The sequence below is a fragment of the Castor canadensis genome, chromosome 9 (assembly GCF_047511655.1).
Source record: "Castor canadensis chromosome 9, mCasCan1.hap1v2, whole genome shotgun sequence".
Lineage (NCBI taxonomy): Eukaryota > Metazoa > Chordata > Mammalia > Rodentia > Castoridae > Castor > Castor canadensis.
Genome location: NC_133394.1, coordinates 114,881,288 through 114,908,498, shown reverse-complemented (window position 1 = coordinate 114,908,498; position 27,211 = coordinate 114,881,288). Strand labels below are relative to the sequence as shown.

The 27,211-nt window shown below is 37.9% G+C and overlaps 1 protein-coding gene across 2 annotated transcripts in view; it reads right to left on the bottom strand.

The window, feature by feature from the left end:
• Positions 1-567: 567 nt before the first annotated feature.
• The window catches only part of Lrrc66 (leucine rich repeat containing 66), a 28,519-nt gene continuing 1,875 nt past the window's right edge, over positions 568-27,211 (bottom strand). The window contains exons 1-5 of one of the 2 annotated variants that reach the window (XM_020165354.2): positions 26,989-27,140; positions 26,244-26,741; positions 9,716-9,885; positions 4,647-4,836; positions 568-3,133 (exon numbers count right to left, since the gene is read on the bottom strand). In XM_020165354.2, the coding sequence (XP_020020943.1) occupies positions 1,326-3,133; positions 4,647-4,836; positions 9,716-9,885; positions 26,244-26,736 (2,661 nt within the window). In that variant the 5' untranslated portion in view covers positions 26,737-26,741; positions 26,989-27,140 and the 3' untranslated portion in view covers positions 568-1,325. Of the gene's footprint in view, positions 3,134-4,646; positions 4,837-9,715; positions 9,886-26,243; positions 26,742-26,988; positions 27,141-27,211 lie in introns of those variants that run through there. The other variant, XM_074042271.1, reaches the window with a different exon arrangement.

Sequence of the window (27,211 nt, the reverse complement as noted above, 5' to 3'; positions counted from 1 at the left end):
AATTTGTTGAAAGAAATGCATTAATAACTAATGTAAATAATATAAACTAGAATAGAATACATGGTAAGGTGATAATCTCATGAGCTGGAACTGGAAAAGTAGGATTATGGAATTTGGTTTTTATATAGACAATGGGAGCCATCAAATAATTTTTTTTAATCATCAAAGGTTTCTGAGCAGTAGAGTGGATGAATTGGACACAAGAATGATGAATTGGGGATGAGTGGGGCAAAGAGAAATACTAAAGATCACACTAAAGATCTACTAAGGAATATGTAGATCTGTATCATCTGTTTTGAGCTGGTTGGTGAAGTAGTGGTGCCTACGTTTGCCAGAACATTCCATTGGCCCCCTACAAAACCTGTCTTGCAATTTATTTCCTTACTATTTTCAGTGTTGGCAAAGGGGTCATAAGGAAGAGTGGGAAGAAATCCTGGAGGAATACTGCCTTTAAGAGTACAAGTAAAGAAAGTCAGAAAGCAAAGTGAGAAAACATCAAAGAAGGAGGAGGACAAACAGAATAGCTCATGAGAGACAAAATGGGGAGTCATATGAAGAAAGGGCTTGTCAAGAATAATGGCACAGAAAACATCACTTCTTCTCTTGAAAATTGATTTTTAATTTACATTTTATTCTAGAAAATGGTTCCTCTTCTCTTTTCACATAACCTGTTAAAAATACTTAGAACTGCTCTGAATCCTTCCAATTGTGCAGTCTCATGATCAATCTCCAAAAAGTAGTGCTAGTCTTTATGAAGAATTCATTAAACTCTTTTCAGCATTGTCACGTAAGTGCTTCAATAGATACTAAAAATGTCATTTGAATTCTCTTTGACACTCAAATTGAACGTCTTTGTCACAGTGGAGCTGTTTTTCACATACACAGCCAACTCCCATCAGATCTCTCTGGACCTCGTTTGAGCATAAAAGAATCCTCTTTTTCTTCCTGCAATAGATTCTCCCTTGAATATTTACCTTCATTTATTATCACTGAAGTTCTCTGTGTTTTAGTGAACTGAGTTTATTTGTAAGCTTTTATAATGATAGCACTTGGTTCTTAAAACCGTCTTCAAAATATTGCCCCACCCAGACAGGTCAGCTCACCACCCCAGGATTCTAACAACAGTGCTTGGAATTTCTAGAATCATAGTCAGTTCTCTAGTAATATATAAACTCATTTACATCAGTGTCCACCTGGTTGGAATCTAGGTCCTCCCTTGAGAATCTTGCTGTGGGGGTCTTCAGTTTTCCTCTCTATTGATCTTGAAGCACTATCCTTCTGAGGAACATTTAGTCCCTGAATGAAAGGTTCATATTTAAAAATGTCTAAGTCCTTTCTGTGGCAGTCTCCTCAGGATCTGAGGGATCTTCAGCAGAATGTGGTGGTGTCGGTGGCAAAATGTCCATGTTTGAAAACAGTAGGTCTCTCAGTGAGTTATGCCATTCCACTGCCCCGGGTTGAAGACTTTTGTCATAATCATAAACAGTTACCCCTGAAGCCTCATCACTTAAAGGCCTATTGCCCAGGAACCTGGGCCAGACCAAAGGGCCCTCGGCGTCACTGGTGTTAGAGGCATTTTCCAGGCGAGTCTCATACAAACCAGAGTCTGGACCAGAAATGAGAGGTTTTCCAAAGTGATCTTCTAGAGTTTCGTATGTCCCCAGAATCCTTTGCAAGGTGATGTTGTCGTCAAGACTTTCCACTGATTTCACAGTGTCCTTGTGTTCCCCTAAGTCTTCTACCTGAAGAGGCTGGCTGGTTCCGCCATTGTCTTCACCATGTGCCTCTTCTTCAGTCACACTCCTTCTACCCTCTGACTCCTCTGAACTGAGGGTAAACAAAGACCCTTCATCAGAATCATAGTCCATCTCCAAGTTGTACTGAAAGTCAGAAGTAGCATCTTTCTGCACTGGCTCCTCAGTAGCAGGAGTGACGTGGAAATCACTGTGCCAACTTGGTGGAAGGGTGGATGGGTCTGCAGCTCCGGGGTCACCATGCAGGACTGTACTGCAGGAAGCTGGAAGCTCTTCTCCACCTTCCTGGAGCCTTGGCTGCTGTGCACCCTGTGAGCTGATGAAATTTCTCACCTGCATTTCCTTGGAAAATTCCACCTGTGAGCTGGTGGTTTCCAAAGGTGAGTGTTCAGGGTGCCCTCTTTCCTTACTCTCTATAGCACCCTGTGCATTTGAATGTGTTGGCATTTTGGAGAGGACAGCTGCCACTTCTCTTAAGTGTGATGGGTCTAATTCATTTAAATCATTATAGGTGGAGTCAGAGACAGTTTGAAATGTACCAGCTACAGAAGAGACACCCACTGAGTGCTCAGGGAGAGAATATTCCTGGGCCACAGAGTCATAAATTAATTCCCTGAGAATATCATTGCTATACGTGTGGTCTTGTGCTGCTGAAATTAGTTCATGATCATCAGCCTTTGGATGCCTGTGGAGAGTGGAATGGGCTGCATGGCCATTTGAAAGCCCATTGTCATTTCTACTTCCTGCCCTGATTTTGTCTCCACATTGCTCTGAGCTCTGCCAACTACTAGGCTCCTTTCTACTATTTCCTAGAGTCTCATCAGGAATGATGGAGGCATGCAGGTTTGGCTTTGTCACCCAGGAAGAGTTCTGGTTCTCATAGAGAATTTGATGGTGGAAAGCTTGGCGCAGATCTGTCCTTGGGTGCTGTATGCTGCCTGCAGCTTCAAATTCGTCATAGAAGCCCTCATTTGAATAGGTGTTGTTGGAACCAGGGTTTTTGTTACCACATCTTTGTTGCCACAGTCTGTCAATGCAGGGCCTGGTGAAAGCCCCGAGAAAGAAAGCCACTATGAATGTGATGAACACAGATAGACAAACGGCCAAGGTGAGGTCTGGGGAATCATTGTCCTTTCTGTCAGTGGCTTGCTCATCCTGGGTGTTTCTGCCCTGTCTTGGCCGTTGTGCCTGTATCTCTCTGAGATGAGAGCCAGCATGCACCTCCATTCCCACAGGAGAAAAGTGCAAATACAATCCTTCTCCCGCCCTCTCTGCTTTGCTCCTTATGAGGCTTTTCATGTGTTTCAGATTAGTCTGAAGAAGGTGCGTCTCCCTGGAAATTCTGCTTTTGGGAGTCTCTGAATATGCCTCTTTGTTGCCTGCAAGTAGGAGATAAAAAACACACACTGAGCAGACTTGAATAAGATTCTAGGGACTTTCAAAGCTTCTCTGAGTCCTTATTTAGTTACATTCAAGTGTTTATTACCTGGTGCCAAGTAGCTTTTCTTCATTCATTCATTCATTCATTCTTATCTAATGCCAACAGTATGTATATGGCTCTGAGCACATGTACACATGGCTGTCAGGCATAGATCTGCTGCTTATAGGCCCAAAGGTTGTCTTTCTTAGGCTTCCTGTCTAACAACTGTCAATGAGAGGAAGAAGCCAGACTGGGGGGCAGCCACATTGCTTCTTCCCCTATGCCCTCAACTACTTCATATTTGCTAGAATATTCCATCAGACCTCATAAAACCTGCCTCTGCCTTCCCCAGGTTTAAAGAATTGCTTCCTCCCCACTCCCCAGTGCTGGTAATCAGTAAAACATTTGTTTTTCCTTCTGCGCTCTACTTGTTGAAATGCCAGTGTAGCTCGTATAAAGGAGCAAAGCAAGTGTGACTGACAACCTTCAGGTCTCCCTCTGCTCTTTGTGCATTTCTTCCAAATCTAATAGGCATGGCCATGATTCTACTTAATGGTAGTCCTGAATGGGACTGAGTCTAGGACTCATTTATTTTTAATCTGACTTTTTTTTCAAGACAGTTAATAGTGGAAAAAAATCTTCCCAGAATGTTCAACTACAGTAATATACTTGAGAGAGGTGTGGGGGCAAAGAATAAGTCAATGGAAAATATACTTTGAAATGTGTGTTGGGCTGGCAGCATGGTTCAAACGGTAGAGCGCCTGCCTAGCAAGTGCGAAGCCCTGAGTTCAACCTCTACTATCACAAAAACAAAACAAAATGAAAATGTCTTTGTTTTGTGTATGTAGAAGACACACTTTCATAGGGTTAGCAAACATTTAAAATACGTTTCAGATTTTTTAAGTTTTTTTAGAAATTGTTTTTGTGGGTGCTGGGGTTTGAACTCAGGGCCTTCTGCTTCCGTGGCAAGCACTCTGCCCCTTGAGCCACTCCCCATTCCTGTTGCTTTAGTTTATTTTTCAGATTGAGCCTCACACTTTTGCCCAGGCCAGCCTTGGACCATGATCCTTCTATCTCTACCTCCTGAGTAGTTGGGGCCATAGGCATACATCAGCATGACTGGTCCAAAATTCTTTCTTTAATCAATTGTTAAGAATTTGGATGAATTGTGACATTTTGGGACTTCAGGCAAAATTTTCTTCTACTGAAATTTATGTTTTTGACTAAATTCACATGATTCCTAGGGATTTGAACTAAGCTTCTTTGGCCATGTGAAGAAAATCATCCATGAACTGAAGAATTGGTACCAGTAGGGCACCAATGATTATTCAATGACTTAGCTCAAGGCTGAGTAATGCTAGGAACCAGCCCTCTTGCTTTTAGAGAGATTGCCCTGGTTTCAAATGAGACTACATTCTTATATTTCAGTTTAAATTAAATCAGTTCAAAGAAAAGAAGCACTGCTGACTTACCTTCAGACTTGTTGCAAATTATATCCCACTTTTCTCTCCAAGATTCAGAAATGGAAGTATAGAAGACCCCCATGCTATCATCACATTGCCATTTGTTATCACCCAAGTCAACCTCTAGATGAGGAAATTCTAGAGCAATGATCATCATTGGTAGGATGGTGGTTAGAGCATTGTTACTGAGGTCTACAACCTGCTTGAGAAGAAACAAATTTAGGAGAATCTGTGAACAGAGCCATTATAGAGCAAGACTAAATAAGTTACAGAAAGATATTTATATTTCTATGGAAACAACAAGAATTTAGAACTGGTTTGAAAATTAGAGAATACTGGGTTTAAATCTCGCTCTATCCCTAAAACTTCTGTGAGTCTTGCAAACGGTTTACATTCTGTGAGTCCACCTCTCATGGTGGCTATAAGGATTAAATGCATGTGAAATCTTTAAACCTATATTAGGTGCCCAAACATTGTCCTCATTTCTTTCCTATGATTTGTAATTTGTACTGTTAAAAAAAAATCCTGGACTCCTGTGCTATCAAGGTCTAGAATTGTATCCAGTTCTAGAATTTCTAGAAACACTGATGTTGAAAGTATCAGAACATGTGGAATGATGAAAACAGAACACAGAGAATGTGGCTGACCAGAAGTAGCAAAGAGAAACCTTTTGCATCAAATATTATCTCAAGGAGAGTAGTGCATTTCTTTGTATCCATGGCCATTATTTAGTACCTGCAAGATGACTAATTTCTCTAACCTAATCAGAAATGCAGGTGGTGGGGAGACTAGGGAACAAAAACGATTCATGACTCTAGAGACACAGAGCAGGAAGTGTGGACACAGCAGTGGCACAATATGCAGGGAAAGCATAATTCGGTGTGGCTGTAGTTACCATTTTCAGAGTACTGCTTGTACCAGGCACTCTGCTGGGTGTGTTACATGTATTATCTCAAATTCTCCCAACAACTTCCACAGTTCCCCTTTTTTAGAGTAAGAAGTTGGACCAAGCCACATAGTATGTTTCACATAGATCTTAGTACAGGGGCCTGGTATTGAGCAGATACTGAGTAAAGAATAAATGAATGAATGGAATGTCACAGTTGTGATCTGGTCTGGCTTCAGAGCCTTCATTGCAGAACACACGCTCTTTCAGCCATCACACTAGAGTGAAGTGAGTGTTCCACTAATGGGGAGGAGGTCTGGGGCATGAGACACCAGGGTGGGGGCATGGCATTTGAGGAGTGGCTGCTGGTTATAGGAGAAGAGAAAAATCATAAGAGAGAAAATGCTAACTTTGCTTTAACAAAAGAGAACCATGGGTGAAAATCAGAAAAGGTGAATATTACCAAGGCCAATTATTTTATAAACATCAGAGAAAAATTAGCATTTACATTTTGGAGTTTTTGTAAATTCCTAAGAAGAGATAACTCAAACAATACAATAGCACCACAAACAAAACCACCAGGAGTAGAATTTTAATTTGGGGGGAACTTAGGTAGAGAGGGTGGCCTTTTCTGTGCTGAGTAGTCAAGCAGTCTTGACTTGCACAGGTAGGTTGCTAAAAATAGGAAGTAGGAGACTGGGATTGGGAGGAAAAAATGCTTCACTTTGGCCAGCTTTGCCTAGAATCAGTAGCTTTCTTATGTATTACTCTTCCTCAACAACAGACTGAATTATTCTGGTGGTTTTCTGGTAGCTATTTTCTTTTTTAGTGAATTTTTCATCTTATATTACAAATCATGGATGATATGGTTCAGATATAAAATACCCCACACAGGCTATGTGTTAAAACCTAGCTCCCCAGCTGGCAGCATTATTTTGGAAGTTATGTAAACTTTAGGAGGTGAAATCTAACTGGAGGAGGGTGGGTTCTTGCAGGCATCTTGTATCTTGTCCCTGCATTTCCTGTCTCTCCCTCTGCTTCCTGTCTGTGATGAGATGAAGAAACTCTTCTGCCACAGGGTCCCACAACCATGATGTTCTGCCCAAGTGAAGGGTTAAAGCAAGCATAGGCTGAACTCTCTGAAACCATGACCTAAAATAAATCCTTCCTCCTTTAGGTTGTTTGTCAGGTATTTGTTCACAGTAATGATAAAACTAATACAATGGAAGTGAAAGCAAAACTGGAAGGAAGAAAGAAAATGATTCAGGAAGAGTAATTTCTGAGAAAATATTAAAACAGTATAGTCTTGGCTAAAGAAATACCCATGTACAAGAATTTCAAAGGGATTGGGAAGGATTGGGAGAAGCATATAATATTGCTTCACAAATCACACATCTAAGAGGAATGAGATATGATTGAAAAACGAAATGCTAATTTGAAATGTCAAGGAAAATTATTTTATTCCCTTCAAACATGATGATGAATTTATGCTTTGAAAAATCTATCTGGCTTCAGAAAAGACCTCCACTTGGGAAGACACATAGAATGGTACAAGTATTAAATTCATCTTCTAGAAGAAAAACAACATCCATTGTGATATTCAGCTTTCTGGTACCAAGTATGTTCATCACGTTCGAAAGTCAGTTTTTAGTTATTGCCAAGCAGGTAGAAGGCATATTAGGGAAAGAGAAATTGTATGGTGGTTGGCAGTTCCAGTGAATTGAGAATTACAACTGTATTAAAAACATTCTCAGATTTGGTTTTTAGTTTGCCTGTGGCATCTCTTTACCTGTGAGCTGCAGAAGACTCATAAAGAACAATAAATGTGCACAGGAAGTAAAACAGACATAGGGCAAATTCTATATACAACTGTATTACAGTCAGTATGCTGTGCACTAAATGAGGCTCCCCAGTACTTTGACAATCTGTCACTGGTGAAATTAAGTGGGCCTTCTCCTCTGTTCTAGTAACTACTGTGGCAGTCAGACAGTATCATTTGTCCCCAATGTACTGCAACAGTGGGATGTCACTTTTGTGCTTATATTTCATAAAATAGAAATGCTCATCTTGCCAGCAGGTTCTTTGGCCTGCTAGCTCTGAAGCCAGCTACAGTACAGGGTCATGGATGGCCCTATGGAGAGACCACAGGGCAGAAACCTGAGGGGAGGTTTAGGCCAACAGCTGGCAAGGAGCTGAGCCTCAGGTTCAACTGTCCAATAAGGAAGTAAGTCCTGCCAACAGCAGGCAAACTTGGGAGGAGACCCTCTTTCAGCTGGACTTTCAGGGAAGACTGTGGCCTTAGCCAACACTGGTGCAGCTTCTGGAGAGACCCTGAAGTGGAGGTCTTGGGTGACCCACAGAAATTGTGAGGTCATAGATGTGTGTGGTTTTAAGCTGTGGTGATTTATTATGCAGCAATAGACAAATAATGCAACTATTCATGAACTTCATGTATTCCTTTGTTTATTCAACAAGTAATTTTAAATGTGTCTTATTAGCTAAACATCAGAAAACAAAACAGACACAAAGAAGACAATCTTTGTGTGTCCTCAAAGAGGACATGCAGGGCATAGCTCTGCATGCTATGCAACTAGCATACCCAAAGCTAAATCATTCTTTTTGGGATAAGTGCAATGAGGAAAAAGGTAGACCCCATTATTAGTATCCAAAAAGGGGGACTAATTCAATCTGGAGTCCCAAGGGAAATTCTCTGAGAAAGTGGCAACTGCCCCAAACAGGAAGGATTAATACCAGTTAGTTCTTGCAGGTAAAGGATCAGTAAGTAGGGAGGGCCTGAGGTGAAAACAGACAGGACAGCAGTGAGCCAGGGGAGGGTGGCTTGAGATGAGGCTGAAGAGACAGGCAGGAACAAGGCTCTGGCCATGCAATCTTGGACGTGTTTTAACCAATCAGTAGCACAATCAGAGATGTATATTAAAAGAGCAGGGCACTATGGCCACTTAAAAATTCTATATGCAGGTTATATGTACAAAGAATTTACTCTATCCAAGTACTGAGTCAGGAGCTGAGTTGTCTCTGTTTCACAAATGGGAAAAAAGGCACAGAGAGATCTGGTAACTTGCCAAGATAGTGTGGCTAGAAAGTGGCAGGGCCTAGGTTGGAACCCAGCAGTAAGCTCCAGAGTCCCCCCACTGCTTCCCTAGCTCCCTTTGGTGGAGGAGGGCTCAGGAGCCATTGAAGGGGGAGAACTAGAAACTTGTAGGTTGCTTCAACAGCACTTCACGTAACACCAGGAAAACAGCAGCTGTCTGTGTCTATGATGCCTAATATGACAGCTATTAGCCACGATGTGACTATTGAGCAATTAAATGTGAGTAGTTCATGTCGGGATGTAAAATATACAACAGGTTTTGGAGACTTGGCATGAAAAGGGGAATGTAAAATATCTTGCTAGCATTTTTTATATAAATTACATGTGTAAAAGATAACCTATTGGGTTAAATAATATATGACTAAAATGAAATTTACTTATTTTTTAAATCTAGAACTAGAACATTTAAAATTACATGTTCACATCATCAACTGAACAACACTGACCTGTATAAAGAACAGGTGTGGGTGATAGAGGTTATGACCAAGATTCTCCCAGGTCATTTCTGGATGCCACACTGGAGTGGCTGAGGGGGTTTACTGTGGTGGGGGGTTACTATGGTAAGCGCTACACAAGTGTGCATGTTTCCATCTCATTTTTATTCTCCCATGTCCATTTTAAGCATGGAACCAACAAGGTCACTGGCCTGCAGCCCTACAGTCCTGAGTTGTTGACATCTCAGCATTGGCCAGAGTGGTTCCCAGGGACCTCCCTAAGTGTTCCAGACTGCATAATCCTTGGGACCTTTGACTGATCCTGCAGCCTAGGGAGACAGCCTCACAAATAACAATTAGTTTCTTGCCAACTAGTAAGTGGAAACTTGGAGTTGGACTTCAATTTAGAGAAATAATGTGCCAATTCTTGCTGCTGAGAATTATGTTTATGTCCATTACTGTGGCCTTTGATTTTTGAGGCAAGAAAGAGGCTTTGGCTCTTTTAGGGGATCTTATAAAAGGCTTACATGTTTTGATTAACAAACAGGACAACTGGACCTGGAGAACCTTTTTAATGGAAACAGTCTTCTAGTATAATTACCTATATATCAGCATATTTAAGATAGTATAAAAATGATGTGAGAACCTGTAATTTTTTGAGGTCCTTAAAGGCTTCTGGGTGAATTTTAAAAATCTTGTTGCTCTTTAAATAGATGTTCTCCAGTTGCAAGCAGTTATGAAAATCAGACAACCCAATTTGCAGTATTTCGTTGAATGACAGATCCAAATTCTGCAATGACTTCAGTTTCCACAGCCCTGTTAAAATTAAAAAGTAAATTAAAGTCTAAACCGGTGGTATTTACTGCAGCAGTATTTGTAATGGTGGAAAACTGGAGACAATATTAATGGCTATAAAAGTATGATATAGCAAAACTATAAAATAATAAGTAGTCTTAAAAGTGAATAGTATAGATCAGCATGTGAACTGACTGACCAGGAAAGAAAAAATTAAGCTGCAGAACAGTATAGTGTATATTTCCAAGGTTTTGGGAGTGGGGAAAGAGGAGCCATATACAAGCATATGGATGTATTCAGAATGAGCAGAAAAAAGGCCTGAAAGGAAACTGACCAAATTATTAGTCATCATTACACTGGAGAACTAGAATGGTTGAGAGAAGGGACTAGGGATATGGGAGGGAACTTATAGAAAAATTTTATACACGTTTGAAATCTTTCCTTCAATGAGTGTGTGCTACTTTTTAAATAAAAGAATCAATTAAAATCCAACCCCCGCTTTTTTTTTTTTTTTTTTTTGGCAACACTGGGGTTGTGAGTCCAGGACCTTACGCTTGCTAGGTAAACACTCTACCACTTGAGACACATACCCAGTCCTTTTTTGCTTTAGTTATTTTTCAGATAGGATCTCATGCTTTTTGCCTGGAATTAGCTCCAGACTACAATCCTCCTACTTCTGCCTTCTGAAAGCTGAGATTATAGGCATGTACCACCAGACTTGGCAAAAATCCAACCTTGATTATCAAGGGAGGTGATATATAGACATTTGTCTACTTGGGTAAAACTGAATGATCCTGCTATGCTAACAGAGGAAAAGAGGTTTTTAAAAAATGATTTATTATATAGACGAAATCTTCCAGTTTTAAACTTTTCTTATTCTGTTTTATAGCCATATCCTTCCTTATAACTGCTTATTATTGGTATCATGTCTATTTTCTATGTATTCTTGTATTTTTCAAAGGCAGTAAATTACAATAGATTTTATTTTCCAGCACAATAATGAAATTGAATTTTGGTCTCTGCCTTTGTATTTCATTTGGTTCAGGGAGTACCCAGAAGCCCCCTTGGCACTGAGTATAAAGATTGAGAATAAGGTGCCAGTCATAGCAGACTTCTGAATTTGATTTCCCAGATGGGTCTCCCAAGGAAGTACCTGCAGTTTTACATTTTATTCTGCTCTGTTCTTGAATGTGGTCTGTGTCTTTAACTAACTACTGCATAACAGATCAAGTTCGTTCAATTCCAGAAGGGTTTATTCCTTGCAAGGTACTGACTGCAACATGGATTTTGCAGAGATGACGATTTAACTGAAATGGCTGTAACATGGAGGTTGTCATATGTTCATGTGTACAGATTAAGCAAGAGACCTTCAGCAATAAATCAATTATGAGTAAGGCATTTGGTGCTGAGGATAGTGGGTCATAGAATCCATAGTTTGGTGGAATTCATTACTAGTTATACAAATTAGTTCATCCAACTATAAAGTTATCTATTACTTGTCTGTTTGCCTGTCCCTTCAGGGCAGAATTCACATCTCTGAATTCTTGAAATGCCAGCTATCAGTATCCATTCTATAGGCCAGAGGCCATGTTTAGCCTGTACAGTGATTTAAAAATCACTGAGGCTACATTAAAGATTCAATACAAAAATGTGCATTTCTGACTTCTCTTGAAAAATGAGAAGTTCTAACTGGCATCAAGTAATATTTGGCTGGAGCTAAGAGCTGCTTACTTTAGATGGGGCATTATCTTATAGAAGACTGTGATTTCTTTGTGCTCATATTTCCATTAAAAAGCAGGAACACAACATATAGGCCAAGAAGACGGTATATTTAAAAAACAACGGGAGAGAATCAATGCTGACATTCACTTGGCATATCCAATTAAGAAACACTGCCCACAGTGGCCATCACTGAAGTCCCTGTGTGCTGTCCTCTACCCTGGGCACTTCTGTGTATCCTCCCCTAATTCCTCCCAATCCAGCTGGACTCTGCTGCAGTACCACAGTCAAGAGACATCCGAATGGGGACTCAGAATGAAGATTAGCTTTTATATATTTTGAATATAACCTCTGGAGAAAATATGTTTCTTTGTGAAAGAAGAATATTCCTGTATGTTTTAACATGCAAACATATGGGTCTGTGAGAAAAAATGACACCAATATGAATGATGCTACAGGTTCCCTTACATTTTTATGATACCTGCCTGTCCCAATTTGAGATGAGAATTCCTGGTTCCTAAAATCTCTCAGTGCTTAATTGAACTGAATTAAGTACCCTAGGAACTCAGTGGAAGGAGAGTTCATGACTAGCTTTTATTTCTCTTTTTTTGGTGGAACTGAGGTTTAAATTTAGAGTTGCGTGCTTGCTTGGCGGGCGCTTTATTACTTGCACCACACCTCTAGCCCTTGTTGCTCTGGTTATTTTGGAGATAGGGTCTCACTTTTTGCCTAGGTCAGGCTGCACTGTGATTCTTCTATTTTAAGCTTCCTGTTGACATTGGAATGACAGACATGTGCCACCATGCCCAGCATGTTTCTACTGAGATCGTATCTCATGAACTTTGCCTGTGTGTCCTAGAACCATGATTCCCCCCATCTTAGCCTGCCATTAGCTTGGGTTGCTAGGTACTCACCACTGTGCCCAACTATTGGTTGAGATGGGCCTTGTGAACTCCCTGCCCAGGCTGGCCTTGAACCACTATCTTTCTGATTTCAGCCTCCTAAGTAGCTAGGATTACAGGTATGAACCACTGGTGCCCAGCTTCATAACTAGCTGAAGAAATTATTTTAAATTCCTATTTAATTATTCATTCTTTATGCCCTAAGAATATACAAACATTTCCTTTTTATAAATCTTCACAAAGTCCCAGGGTTTATTACTGTTTAAAAGTGAAAACACCAAGGCTTAGTCAAGGGAAGAACTTGCTCAGTGTCATGGTAGGTAGAGCTGGCGTCAACCCCCAAATTTCTTAACCATCACTCTTTAAAAATGCCCATCTTTTTAGTTAACAACAAAAAAGATGCAGGCAGGATCCTGAAAGAGAACTTGAATGTAGAGAGGGGGAAAAGAAGCAGAGGGCAAACTCTAAGCAAAGGAAAAGTGTGAGCTAGGGAATCCATAGTGAAATTGCCAAATGTGTTGGAGGTTGTTTGGTTATCTTCGTTGTGTCATAGAGTTGAGCGGGACCTGGAGGGATTTAAGAGATGAATTTTATTTCACCTTTGTGATTTTGATGTGAGTCAAGGAACATCATTTAAGGTCTCCATGCCTGTTACCTTTCTTAAAAATTATTTCTCACTGGATGTGGTAGTACATTCCTATAATTCTAGCACGTGGGAGGCTGAAGCAGAAGGATCGCTTCAACTCAGAAATTCGAGACCAGCCTGGGCACCACAGTGAGACCCCATCTCAAAGAACAAAACAAAGTAAAACAAAACAAACCGTGGCTTTCACAGTTGGAATTGAGATCTGACTTTGAGAGTTATGGTCTTCAAGCACTTAGAGCCCAATGGAAGCCAGGTCTAATAGTTTGGATTATGATTTGGCAAATTATTCACTCTTCCATAGGCTGAATATACTTCCTTACCCCACTGGGTTGAGTTTGGTCATGTGACTTGCTTTGGCCAATGGAATGTGAGCAGAGGTGATGTGAGCAAAGACTTCAAACATGCCTATGTGGTAGGTATACCAATAAAAGAGCATGGCCTGATTAATCAGCTAGTCCCCCCGAGGGACATATGGAACATACCCGGACCCACTGTGTAACCTTCAAGATCATAGGTATAATTCCTTGAGGAATAACAACTAGATGTCTACGAGTAGAGGCCAAAATATTTTTCCTATTTATAGACTCTAAGCTGTTTAGTGAGCTCAGCTTCAGGTGACTTTGCGTGAATTATGCTGGACTGTTTTATAAGTGCTGACACACTTGTGAACAGGCTGATGCTGGGATGGAGGTAAAGACAGAAGCTACGATAGGACAGCATCAAAAATAGCTTATCAATTCTGTTTTATGGGAAACCCAGGGCAGTAAGTCCACACAGACCTGACTGGGATGGGGCCAGGTGTTGTGCCATCAAGATTTCAGAAGAGCTTCTGACCTGGGTGAATTCCAGAAATCAGCCACAGATAATATTCTGATCTCCACACAACAAAACAACAGTTGGATTAAGAGTATAATCTGCCTGAAGAAAGGCTGCTCTGACATTTTGCTAGATGAACTTAGTGGAGTTGAATTTAGGGGACACTGTTTTTTGAGAAGAATGGAAAGGAAGAAATTCTAAGGGAAAACATCATTACCTTTGACTGCAAAAATTTAATCTGATGGTGTGCTCAGAATACTGCAAAAGTGACAAAAGTAAGGATACGAGCAGGTTTTTACTGGAAACAATGCAAATGGAAGATAACATTTAAAAAAAGGTTAAAAAAATCTACCAGCCTAGAATTCTTTATGGAGTGAAAATATATTTTAAAAATAAAGACTTCTCAGATGCACAAGATTGAAATAATTCATCAGCAGTACAGTCACACTAGAAGAAATGTTAAAAATAGTCCTGTAGAAGAAAGATGTGGTACTATGCCAGGTGTGGTGGCTCATGCCTATAATCTCAGTTTTGTGGAAAGCAGAGATCAGAGGATTGAAGTATGAGGCCAGTCCAGGCAAAAAAGTTAGTGAGAGATAGGTAAGACACCTAAAAAATTAGCTAGCATTTGTTGCCCTCAACGCAGAGAAACTAAAGCAGATACCTTAAAAGCAACTGAGGCCAATAGGAAAAGGGGACCAGGAACTAGAGAAAAGGTTAGATCAAAAAGAATTAACCTAGAAGGCAACACATATGCACAGGAAATTAATGTGAGTCAACTCCCTGTATAGCTATCCTTATCTCAACCAGCAAAAACCCTTTTTCCTTCCTATTATTGCTTATACTCTATCTTCAACAAAATTAGAGATAAGGGCAAAATAGTTTCTGCTGGGTATTGAGGGGGTGGGGGAGAGAGGGAGGGGGCGGAGTGGGTCGTAAGGGAGGGGGTGGGGGCAGGGGGGAGAAATGACCCAAGCCTTGTATGCACATATGAATAATAAAACAATTAAAAAAGTTAGTGAGACCCTTTTTCAAAAAATAAGATGTGTAGAGCACACATGCAATCCCAGCTTGAGGGGCAGAAGTAGGAAGACTGCAGTCTAAGGACAGCCACAGGCAAAAGTGTAAGACCCTATCTGGAAAAATAAAATGAAGCAAAAAGGGCTGGGGGTAGGGCTTAAGTGGCAAGTGCAATGCCCTTAATTAAAACCCCAGTACTGCCAAAAAAAAAAAGAGAGAGAAAAATGTGGCGCTTAACCATAAACTCAGAAGACACAATCTCATACACTACAATCCTGACTGTTGCAATTCTAAGTCTAAAAATCCTGAAAATCATAATCTTAAAAGATTAAAGTCCCAACTACTAAGACGGGAAGCACAATAAAAGCTGATTTCTGCACAAAAGCTGGAATACTGAAAACACAAAACTCTAGAAAAGGCAACCTAGTGTATAGTGATGGAAAGCAGATTGCCTTTGGGATGGGGGATGGTAAGGAACAGGAAGGAGAAATTAAAGGCATGAGGAGCTTTTGGAGCGATGGGCATGCTCACTCTTTAAGTGTAGTAATAGCTTCTCAGTGTAAGGATATGGCAAAACATATCCAGCTGTGTACTTTAATATACACTACTTATTATATGCAAATTACACCTTAGTAAACCTGTTTTTAAAAACTCAATAAATGGAAGGAGTCAATCACTAGTGTCTTTATTGTGGGGAGCATTGGTACCCGGAACACTGTACTTACGAGGCAAGTACTCTATCTCTTGAGTCATGCCCCCAGCCCTTTTTGCTATTTATTTTTGAGATAAGGTTTCACATTTATTTCTGGGCTGGCCTGGACTGTGATCCTCCTATTTATGCATCCCACATAGCTGAGATGACAGGTATGTACCACCACACCCATCTTTTATTGACTGAGATGGGGTTTCATGAACTTTCTGTCTGGGCTGCCCCTGAACTGTGATTCTCCCAAACTCTGCCTCCCAAGTAGCTGGAATTACAGGTGTAAGTCACCACACCTGGCCACGACAACTCATGTTTATGGGGTTTATGTAGGGAGTGATTAAAATGTTCTGAAATTATATAGTGGTAAAAGCTGCACAACTCTGTGTATGTACTTTCAACCACTGAATCATACACTTTTATGGTATGTAAGTTCTATTTTCACAAAACTGCTACTGAAAGAAGTAGAAGGATGGAAAAAGATATATTATGCTGAATATAATCAGAAGAAATATGAAATAGCTATATTAAGAATGTATCACTTCAAAGCAAAGAATATTGCCAGGGATTAAAAGGATAATTTCATAACGATAAAGAAACTGATTCATCCAGAGAACATATAATCCTCAACATTTATGCACCTAACAACAGAACTTCCAAATGACTTTTTTTTTTAAAAAAGGAAAAACAAAACAAACCCTGATAGAAATTCAAGGAGAAATATACTAATCCACATGTAATACAAAAAATTTTAATACCCATTTCTCAATAACTGATAGAATAAGTAAACAGAAAATCAGTAAGGCAAAAGGACAATACTATCAACCAATTTAGCCTAACTGAAATAAAACAATCCATCCTACAACAGCAAAATATGTTCACTTTAAGACTATGCCTTGGGTCATCCAACAAATAATAAATTTAAAAGAGTTCAAGACACAAAATATTCTTGGACCAGTATGGCATCAATAACAGAAAGATCTCTGAGAAACCAAGAAGTAACTGGAAAATAATCCATGGAACAAAGAAGAAATCAAAAAAGAAAGTATTTTGAGCTGAATTAAAAAGAAAATGCCACATTTCAAAATTTATGGGATATAGCTAAACTGTTTTCAGAGGAAAATTTAGTGCATGAAATGCCTAGGTTAGAAAAGAAGAAAGGCTCAAATCAATAATCTCAGCTTCTCCCTTAAAAAACTGCTAAGATTAAAAAAACTGAAAGTAAGCAGGGGAAAGGTAGAGAAGGAAAATGCAATATAAAATGGAAGAGTAATAGAGGAAAACCAGTGAAAAAGTTGGTCCTTTGAGAAGAACAATAAAATTAATTTTTAAAAAATTAAGTCTGGTCGACCTAAAAGAAAAGACATAAATTATAAGTACCAATACTGAGAGAAGAAACATTACTATATAGCCAATATATATTGAAAGGAATAAAATATAAAAATTTGATAGCTTACATGGTCACATTCCTTGAAAGATGCAAATTATCAATACTCACTCAAGAAACAATAGATAATCTGGATACCCTACATTTATTAAAGAAATAGAACTTATAAACACCTTCCTACAAATATAACTTCATGGCTTCACTGGGGAATCCTATTAAATATTTATGGAAGAAATAAACCAATTCTAAACAAATTCTTCTAGAATACTGAAGAGGAAGAAGTATCTCCCAGCTTATTTTATGAAGCTTGAAATACTCTGATACCCAAATCAGACACTGATAGTACAAAAAAAAGAAATCAGCCCAATATTCCTCAAGAACAGATGCAAAATTTCTTAATAAAATTTGTATCAAATTGAATCCAGCAATAAATAAAATGATAATACATAGTGACTAAATGGAATTGACCTCAGGAATGCAACATTGGTTTAGTATTAAAAAATTTAACATAATTTCTGTATTAACATAGTAAAAAGAAAAAAAATGTGATCACCTTAACAGATACAGAAAGAACATTTGTAAAATACCACATCTGTGTCTGATAAAAACTCTAAGAAAACTAAGAATAGAGAGAATTTGGTAAACTTGGAGAGTAATTATGAAAAACTGATAGCTAATATCATACTTAATGACAAAAGACTGACTGCTTCCCCTCTAAAATTAGAAATAAGACCAGGATATGCACTCTCACTGCTTCTATTCCATACTGCGTGCTGGAAATTCTCATAAGGTAAGACAAAGGCATCCAGAACGGAAAGAAGTAAACTGCTTTTATTTGCAGATATCATGATTATCCTTATAGATAGACCTGTAGAATCTACAAAACAATGACTAAAAATGGCAAGGTTACAGGATAAAAGACAAACATATAAAAGTCCAATGGATTTTATACTCTAGGACTGAATAATAATTTCATTTGAAGTAGTATCAAAGAGTATGAAGTATACAGAGCTATAGTTGATAAAACTTGTGCATGGCATGTCCACCTGAAAACCCTAAGACACTGGTGCAGAAATTTGAGACCTTAGTAAATTCAGATTTGTCCCATGTTGTATCAGAAGACTTAACTATTGCTAAGATTATTCTCCTCTCATTTATCCATGTCTTTAACACAATCCCAATAAAAATCAAAGCAGGATTTTCTGTTGAAATTGATAAGCTGATTCTAAATTTTCATGGAAGTGAAAATCACCTAGAACAATCAAATCAACATTTAAGTGGACACAGTTGAAGGACTTTATCTGATTTCAAAATTACTGCAAATCTACAGAAATCAAGATGTTGTAGTATTGGGGTCAAGATGCACACAGGGATCTTTGGAAGAGACAAATTCAGAAATAATGTCACTCATATTGATCTTTGACAAAAGTGAAAAAGTAATTCAATAGAGGAAAAAATAGACCTGAAATAACTGCATTTCTATAAAACTATATATTACTGGTGCCACATATAAAAATTAACTCCAAATGGATAATAAATTTAAAGTTATAAAACTTCTATAAGAAAACATAGGAGAAAAATCTTTTTGGCCTTGGGTCATACCATATTTCTTATATACAACCCAAAATATATTGTATAAGATAAATTAATGATATGGACTTTGTAAAAATGAAAAATTTCTGGTCTTTAAAAGGCATTATTAAGATAACGAATGAGTACTCAAGTTATAGAATGGGAGAAAATACTTGCAAATCATATCTGTTAAAGGACTTGTATATAGAATTATATAAAGAACTCTTAAGACTCAGTAACAAAACTTAAAATGAGCCAAAGATTTGTAAATATCATCAAATATATACAAATGTCAAGTAAACACACAAAAAGATGTTCAATACTATTTAAAGAAATACAAATTAAATAGTTCTATGCCAATCAATATACATTGGTATATATACATACCAATTAGTATGGCTATAATTAAAAAGACTGATGATATTTAGTGTGGTGAGTATGTAGAATAATTGAAAATTTCATACTATACTTGTGGGAATTTAAAATGATATACCCACATGGCAAAACAATTTGACAATTTCTTAAAAAGTAAAACATAACTGGAAGCATGGCTCAAAGTGGTAGAGAGTACTTGTTGCTGTTAGATGGGGCTTCTATAAATATCCATTGGATCCAGTTGTTTATAGCTCTATTTAAGTCAACTAGGTGCTTGTGATCACTTGCTGCTTGATCTATTATTAACAGGAGAGTGTTGAGCTATCAGTTGTCCGCTTATGTATTCTGGTGTTTGTTGTTAAATGTATTCAAATTAAGATTATGTCTTCTTTAAGAACTGACCTCATCAGTATAAATTGTTTTATCTCTGATAATTTCTCTTGTTTGAAGTCTGCTTGTATGAAATTTATATAACCACTCCACCTTTCTTTTGATTAAGTGTTTACCTAATGGTTTATCTTTCTCCATCCTGTTAGCTAGCAGTTTTATTTATAACAGCCCCAAAAGACAGCTTATCAACAGATGAAAGACTACACACATGATGGAATTCTACATAGCAATAAAAAGGAATAAAATTTTAATATGCATGATCTCATGAGTAAGTCTCAAAATAATTATGCTGAAAGTCTAGACCAAAACTTTAAGTACCTGCAGATGCTCCCTTGGCTTATGATGTTATATTTTGATAAACCCATCATAAGTTGAAAATATCTTAAGTCAAAAATGTATGTAATACACTTAGCTTGCCAAGCATCATAGCTTAGCAGTACAGTGTGCTGTATGGTATTGGATGTTTACCTTCAGGACTGTGTGGCTGACTGGGAACTGTGGCTCTATGCTACTGCCTGGTATCATAACAGAATATCACACTGCATGTCTCTTGTCTAGGAAGACATCAAAATTCAAAGTATGGTTTCTGCTGAATACATATTGCTTTTGCATCATTGCAAAGTCAAAAAATAGTTCAATTTAAGTCAGGGACCATCTGTATTGGAATAATTCTATTTATATAAAATTACAGAAAATGCAAATGAATCTATGCTACTTAGAGATCAGTGTTTAACCTGGGTTGAGAAGATGGGTGGGAAGACAGATTACCAAAGGGCATGGAGAAACTTTTGAGGTGATGGCTAGGTTTTTATTTTGATAGTGGCAATGGTTTCACAGATCAGTGTGACTCAGTCAGAGGACAGGTCAGAGAGCACTCAGAAAAAGGGGTCTCCTTTATACAGACCCACACAAGTATGAACAGTAGTAATAAGACTAATGAAAAATCCTTTGAACTTCATAAAAATTCTGAACATTTATAGTCAATTAGAGTCAATTATCAATTATTGTACCTGAAGTCAACAAAGTGACCATTATAGCAAAGACTCGGATGGGAAACACAATTAGAAGTACAGGATGGTCCAATGGTGCTTAAGAGGAGCAACCAGTTCTGAGCACCAGCTGCATACCAGTACTGTGAGAGATGTCTTACATTTATCATCACTATATGTATATAATTATTCTCAGTTAAAGATAAGAAACAGGAGGCTTTTTTCATTAAGTAACTTATTTAAGGTCCTAAATAGGTAAATAGAGTAACAGAAATATAAGGGAAGTAGTATAAGAGTAAATGAACATTGGATCAGAACATGCCAAGCATGGGAGAGGGTGATTTTGAATAGTTTCAAGGAAATCATTTTATTTAACTTCCCTCATAATATCAAGCTGAGGGACTGGCGGAGTGGCTCAAGTGGTAAAATGCCTGCCTAGCAAGCACAAGACCCTAAGTTCAAACCCCAGAACCACCAAGAAAAGAAACAGAAAAAAAAATATCAAGCTGAGATTCCCACAGAATGGTAAACTTCTTTTGGAGATGGAAATTAAGTCCATAAAGTTCAATCACCTCTCTAATGGAAAAATTTCTTCTATTTCTGAATGGTGAAAATGATGGGCATTCATCCGAGTAAGTGAAATAGATTGTGAAGTGCTGGCTGGGGATTGGAAAACAGATGATAGGTTCCATATTTCAGGAAAAGAAGTTCAATGTTGAGAGGAAAACACGGGATAATTTTAGAAATGGAATTATTTATTGAACTGCTTTCTGGTGTTTGCATGAGCAAATTCCTTCCGGCAGGAATCTGACTAGCCTTTGTATTTAAGTAGTCAGAGGCAGTTTTATTATTTCCAAGAAATTATCTCAGGGTCAATTTAAAAAAGGGCAAGGAGAGAATACCCAGACATTACTCCACCTTAGTAAATACTTCCTTTGGACTGTGAACTTCTTAATGCTTTCCCAAACATGATAATCTGGTAATATAAAACAATGGTATTCTGGAGTTACAGATTTTAGTTCAAAGAGTATTAAGGACTGAATAGAATCTAGAGAGGTCCTGGATATCTTATTCATTGGGTCACTATTGTGCTTAATGATACAGGTGAGTCAAAGACTTGCCCTCTTAGCTTTGTTTTACATACATTTTGTTTCTTCTGAATTGATTCTGATATCACTGATTATTTGTATCTCTATAATCTAATGGCAGCCAAGATGAAACATTTAATTCCCTATGAAAAAATATTAGCTTTGTTTTTTAACACACATTATTTCTTTGTTAAAATTCTACTAATTTCAAATGTCATTATTATTTCATCTACTTTCCAATATATTTATACCTTGAGTTCTGGAACTTGGTGAGTTAATGAGAGGATACTTCAGTATCTTCTTAGGTCCCAGTACATTTCCAGGTACTGCTGGATGGAGGTGGGACACTTTAACTACAGAGTGATTCCCTTGTTTTAATTTTTTTGAGAAAACTGCTATCTATAGCTTGGATAAGCATCTCCACAAAGAGTCCATATGTTAAAGCCTTAGTTCCCAGGTTGGCATTATTGAAAAGTGGCAGAACTTTTAAGAGGTGGCCTCTTAACAGAGGTATCAGGTTACTGGGAGCCTGGGAAGGAGATTATGGGAGAAGGTCTTGCTCTTCATTTCCCTGCTGTCATGAGGTGAGCAGTTTCCTTTACCACATGCTGTCATCCTGATGTGCTGTTTCAACATAGGCCCCAAAGCAACAGGGCTACCTGACATGTACTCAAAATTGAGAGCCAAAATATACCTTTCCTCTTTTAAAGCTGATTATCTCAGGTAACAGAAAAGTGATTACCCCTGTAACCCTAGCAACTTGGGAGGTTGAGATGAGGAGGATCACAAGTCCAGGCCAGCCCATGCGAAAACTTCACAAGATCCCCATCTCAACCAATAGCTGAGTGCAGCAGCATGTGTCTGTCACCCAAGATAGTGCGAGGCTAAGATCAGGAGGATCATGGCTCCTGGCCAGCCCTGGCAGAAAGGTATGCATGACCCCATCTCAATGGAAAAGAGCTGGGTGTGGTGCTATGCACCTGACACCCTAGATGGCAGGAAGCATAAAATAGGATGATCGTTGTCCAGGTCAGCATTGGCAAAAAGCAAGACCCTATCTCCAAAACAACAAGAGCAAAAAGAGTTGGAGGCATGGCTGAAATGGTAGAGTACCTGCCTAGCAAGCAGGAGGCCCTGAGTTCAATCCCCAGTATTGCCAAAAAAAAAAAAGGAAGGAAGGAAATCTAACTCACTGACACTTTTAGCTGTTAATGTTGTACTCCAAATTATCAGTGGAAGGTAGAATCATCATTAAGGTTAAATTCATGTCTGGCTTCTGTTTTGTAACTTGCATTGACCAGTACCACACCTGAGTGTTTTCCCAAGACAAAGCTTATTGGTGACATTAGAGTTGACTCTGAACACAGATTATTTGACAATAGGTTAGTTAATGTGATGTTCCACCCTTATAAAAATGGACCTTTCTGAATGTTCTATAAACATTTAAAACATGTTTTATAAAATGTTATGTAAACATTTAAAAACACAAGTTATAAAGGCATGCATGTGCTACATGGCTAGGTGCCTGAGTACTGCCTTTGGAGATATCACTAATATCACTAGTCCATTATTATTTTAGATAAATGCAAGCATATGTAAACAGACACAGATGTGCTCATGAATTGTAGTGGGCTATGAATCCCACCCACAGCAATAGTTATTTAGCATTTTAAAATATAACTTGATTTAGAGAAAAACAAATTAATTATTTGCTTCTAAGTATACAGTTTATTCTCAATTTGTGCTTAGAGAGTAATAAAAATGAATGCTTTGCAGAGCACTTTTACGTTTACAAAGCAATTTCTACATATTTTAATTGCTACCATTTATTATGGCAGATAGTGTGATAAACTAGGTTCTTGAGGTACATTTTTCATTTAATGCTCACAATTCTATGAATACATCTTATACAGTCTCTGATTAATGACAGGTCAACCTAAGATTTTGTGACTTACTTCACCATGGTGTGAAAGAGTGCCCATACAACCATTATTTTTTCATTTCAGTACAGCATTCATTAAAATACATGAGATATCCAACATTTTATTATAAAACAGGCTTTGTTACATGATTTTTCCCAACTGTAGGCTAATGTAAGTGTTCTGAGCATATCTCAGGAAGGCTAGGCCAAGCTATGATGTTCAGAGGCACAGGCTCAGTGTATTTAAATGCATTTTTGGCTTATGATATCTTTAATTTATGATGGGTTTATGGGGATGTGAGCCCATTGTAAGTTGAGTCACATCTGCATTATCCAGATGCTACCTTTCAACAGATTCAGAGTAAAGGAATCAAAGAAGAGCAAAGGAATAGCCAGAAGTAGTATGGTACCCCAGGCAGCACCTCTTTCTTACCAGCCATTTCTTTCCACAATAGGATTTCAAGGTCAGTAACCCAGCCACAGGCACACAATCATAAAGTGGGAAGTGATGTTGGAAGGAGATTTAACCTAGGAAAAACTTCAAGTGTATAATGATTATAGGAATCAATTCAAATTATAAAATGCCTGGATAAAAGGACTCTGGATTATATCTGATTAGATCCATAGCTTCCATTAAGACTTCAGTGTCCCTTATTCCTGTCTCAATGGTCTGTCTCATTTGTTACGGAACTGGAGAAAAGCGCAGAACAGGTTCTGCCTGGTAGCAACGGGGGAGAGGTGGGAGCAGGGGGCAGGGAGCAGAAATGACCCAAACAATGTATGCACATGTGAATAAATGAATAAACAAAGAAAAAAGAATTGCAACAGAATTTCAGATGTAGGAGTTGATCATTTCTTCTTTTCTTTTTCCTCCTATGCAAGTTTAACATTTTACCTGAAATTCTGGGAGGCAAAAGTTTAACTTAAAACTTACGTTTAACTTACATATATTGAGATATTTGGCCCAGAAGTGGAACTGTATTAGCCATCACTGCAATTAGCTCAGAATACAGGTGCAAGAGAGAGGCTCAGCACTTTCTCTTTATTCTATGGTGTGATAATATTTTGTCATATTAATCTTGTATTTTTCTTCTTTATATTGTCCTCTCTCTTTCTTTATTCAGGTAGAAAGTAGGCTCTGTGTTCACTATCCCAGAGAGACACATGGCAAGGCAAAAGGCAGTAGGATCTACAAGTCATAAATCTGTAGCGGAAAGGAATTTGTAGACATACGAGGTTTTGAAGAAATATAAAGGGAAAGAAATTTTCTCCTAACTGAAATGTTCTCTGGGCAGCAGTGGGTAAGGGATACAGACACACATGCATGCACACCTTGACAAGGTGATAACCTTGTCAGCATAGAATTCTATAGCTGTGGTACAAATCTGTGAAAAATCAGAGAATGCCAATGAAAGGTAATCATGGGGTCTCAGAATCAGAAATTATGTTGTTCTAGATAATGAAAGGCTGTATCTCTAGGACACTTGAACTTGTGTAGTGAGATTCATACATACTAATTAAAAATATGTTCTCCCATAAGGATGTGTGTAACTACAATGATGTTCATCAAGAAAAAAGAAAAAACCTGAATGTTTGATTAAACCAATTATGACATATGTATATATGAAAACTATTTATTTTAAAAATTCTATAAGATTGCTCAATTATATAAAAAATAAAAAAATTCTGATATAAAAATATAAATTATGAAATATAATGAACAGTATTATCAAATTTTAGAAGAAAAATATATAGACCTAAATAGTAAACTTGAAGGATGTACATGACATGAATGATTTCAATTTTTCCTTTTCTTTGATTTCTAAAATTCTATAAATAGCAGGTATTGCTTCTGTAATATGAGCAGTGAAATAGAAATTATAAAATAAAATCTAACTAGTTGACACACGGCACTGAAAATACTACACATTGTTTTTACGGAAAAGGTTCAGAAAGAGGAGACTCCTGGCCTCTGCATGCAGTCTACTAACTAACTGCAGTAGTCATGCTCTACCTGGGGTCTATTACTGCCAAAAAAGATGCTTAGAACAAGGTTAGAAGCTGGGGAGGGAGAAAAAAAAAGATGAACACTAAGAACTGAAAAATGAGAAAAACTAAGTAGAAATAATTTGGGATGGAGAAAGCAGACAACATCCTTATTTTTCTTAAAGCATAATGTCTTACATAAAGTAGGTGCTTAGCAAGTAGTGAGCAAGACTGAACACACACAAGGAAAAGGAACTGTCTAGTACTACAGAATACAAAAGGGGCAAAGGAAATTTTGCTTTATGAACCTGACATAGTTTCTAAATAAAACTTAGCATATTAGGAAAGGAACTCTAATATGTTCTGATTCTGATTTGATAAGAGATGTTTACTTACTAATACCTACTATTGGCATATTTCTGTATATGTATGAAGCACAACTAGATTAAGAAGAGGCAAAATGTATTCCAAGGACAAAAATTATCAATATGGGAACATATGTAATTTGAATTGTTACATGTTAGTATCTAGTCATTTCTCAGTGCTTTTGCATATTAAGAAATATCTGACAAAACAGATGACTTAAAATCATACACTATAATTTAACACTTAAATACTTCCTAGTGTCTCCCAACAAATTAATGTAATGAGTTGCACTAAAGGGAAATCAAATTGCATTCACTATTAATTCCATGTATTATAACTTCCAATGACACTAAAAGAACTCCTTTTTGTTGTATTTGCCCTGCCCTAATTCCAGCTGCTTCCTTGAAACTGAAAACAAATCTAGAATTCTTGTTAACATAAAGTAGTTTTTCCGAATATTTGTTTCTCTGACTCATCCATCTTTTAAAACTGTACTTACCTTTGGGAGTGTCACTGAGTTTATTTCTTTGAAGAAGTAGCACCTTTAGAAACGGAAGTCCATTTTGGAAGCTCCATCTGTGGTACTTCTGCTGTGAAGAGTGAGTCTTGAGCAGATGTAAAGAGATGGAGCAGATGGCATTGTTGCTGAGGTCTAGTACTTCCAAAGTGTGTAAGTGTGTGAGAGGGCATGAGGTCATTTTCCATAGGAGATCGTTACTGAGGTTCAGATGTTTTATTTTCCATTCTTCTTTTCTCACATGAGACTGGGAGAGAATGCTAAGGAAATGGAAGCTTACATCCACTGTGGCTGCTGACTGTGATCCATCCACAGGTGTATCATGCTTTACAGAAGAACAATTTGCCAGAAGATTTTCTTTCCACTGGTACTCAGAATCGAAGAAAATCCTGGTTTTTCTTGATGGGTTTCCCATTGTTCCAGGATAGATGAGACCTATAACTATGGTAATAACTTTGAAATAGTGGTTTTTCATAATGCCTGAAAAAAGATAATAAATTGACTTAAAAAAAACTTGTATAAAAACTAAGAAGCAAAAAATTTAATTTTCAGTTTAAGATTTAAGTTATTTGGCTGTCAATTTAAGTGAAGGTTTAATTTCTTAGAAATGAAGGCATTAAAATGTATACCAAAATGATATAGCTGTATTATAAAAGTACATTTATGTGACATTTTAAAGAAAGGACTACCTGACTTTTCAGGAAATACATATTCACTAAGACCTCACCTCGGCATCTGCTTTTCCAGTATCATTCACTTGGCAGCCTGCTTAGGAGTGAGTCAAACTTATCCAGATTAAAGGTTTCTGTTTCTTCACTGGCCATTAGCACAGGGCAAAGTCTATTGTGCTTATCTTGAACATTATAATCAGCCACGTGGTTTATAAGAATGGCATCCAATTATACTAAACTGTAAACTGCCCATAAGAGTAGAAAGTTCAACTCACAAAA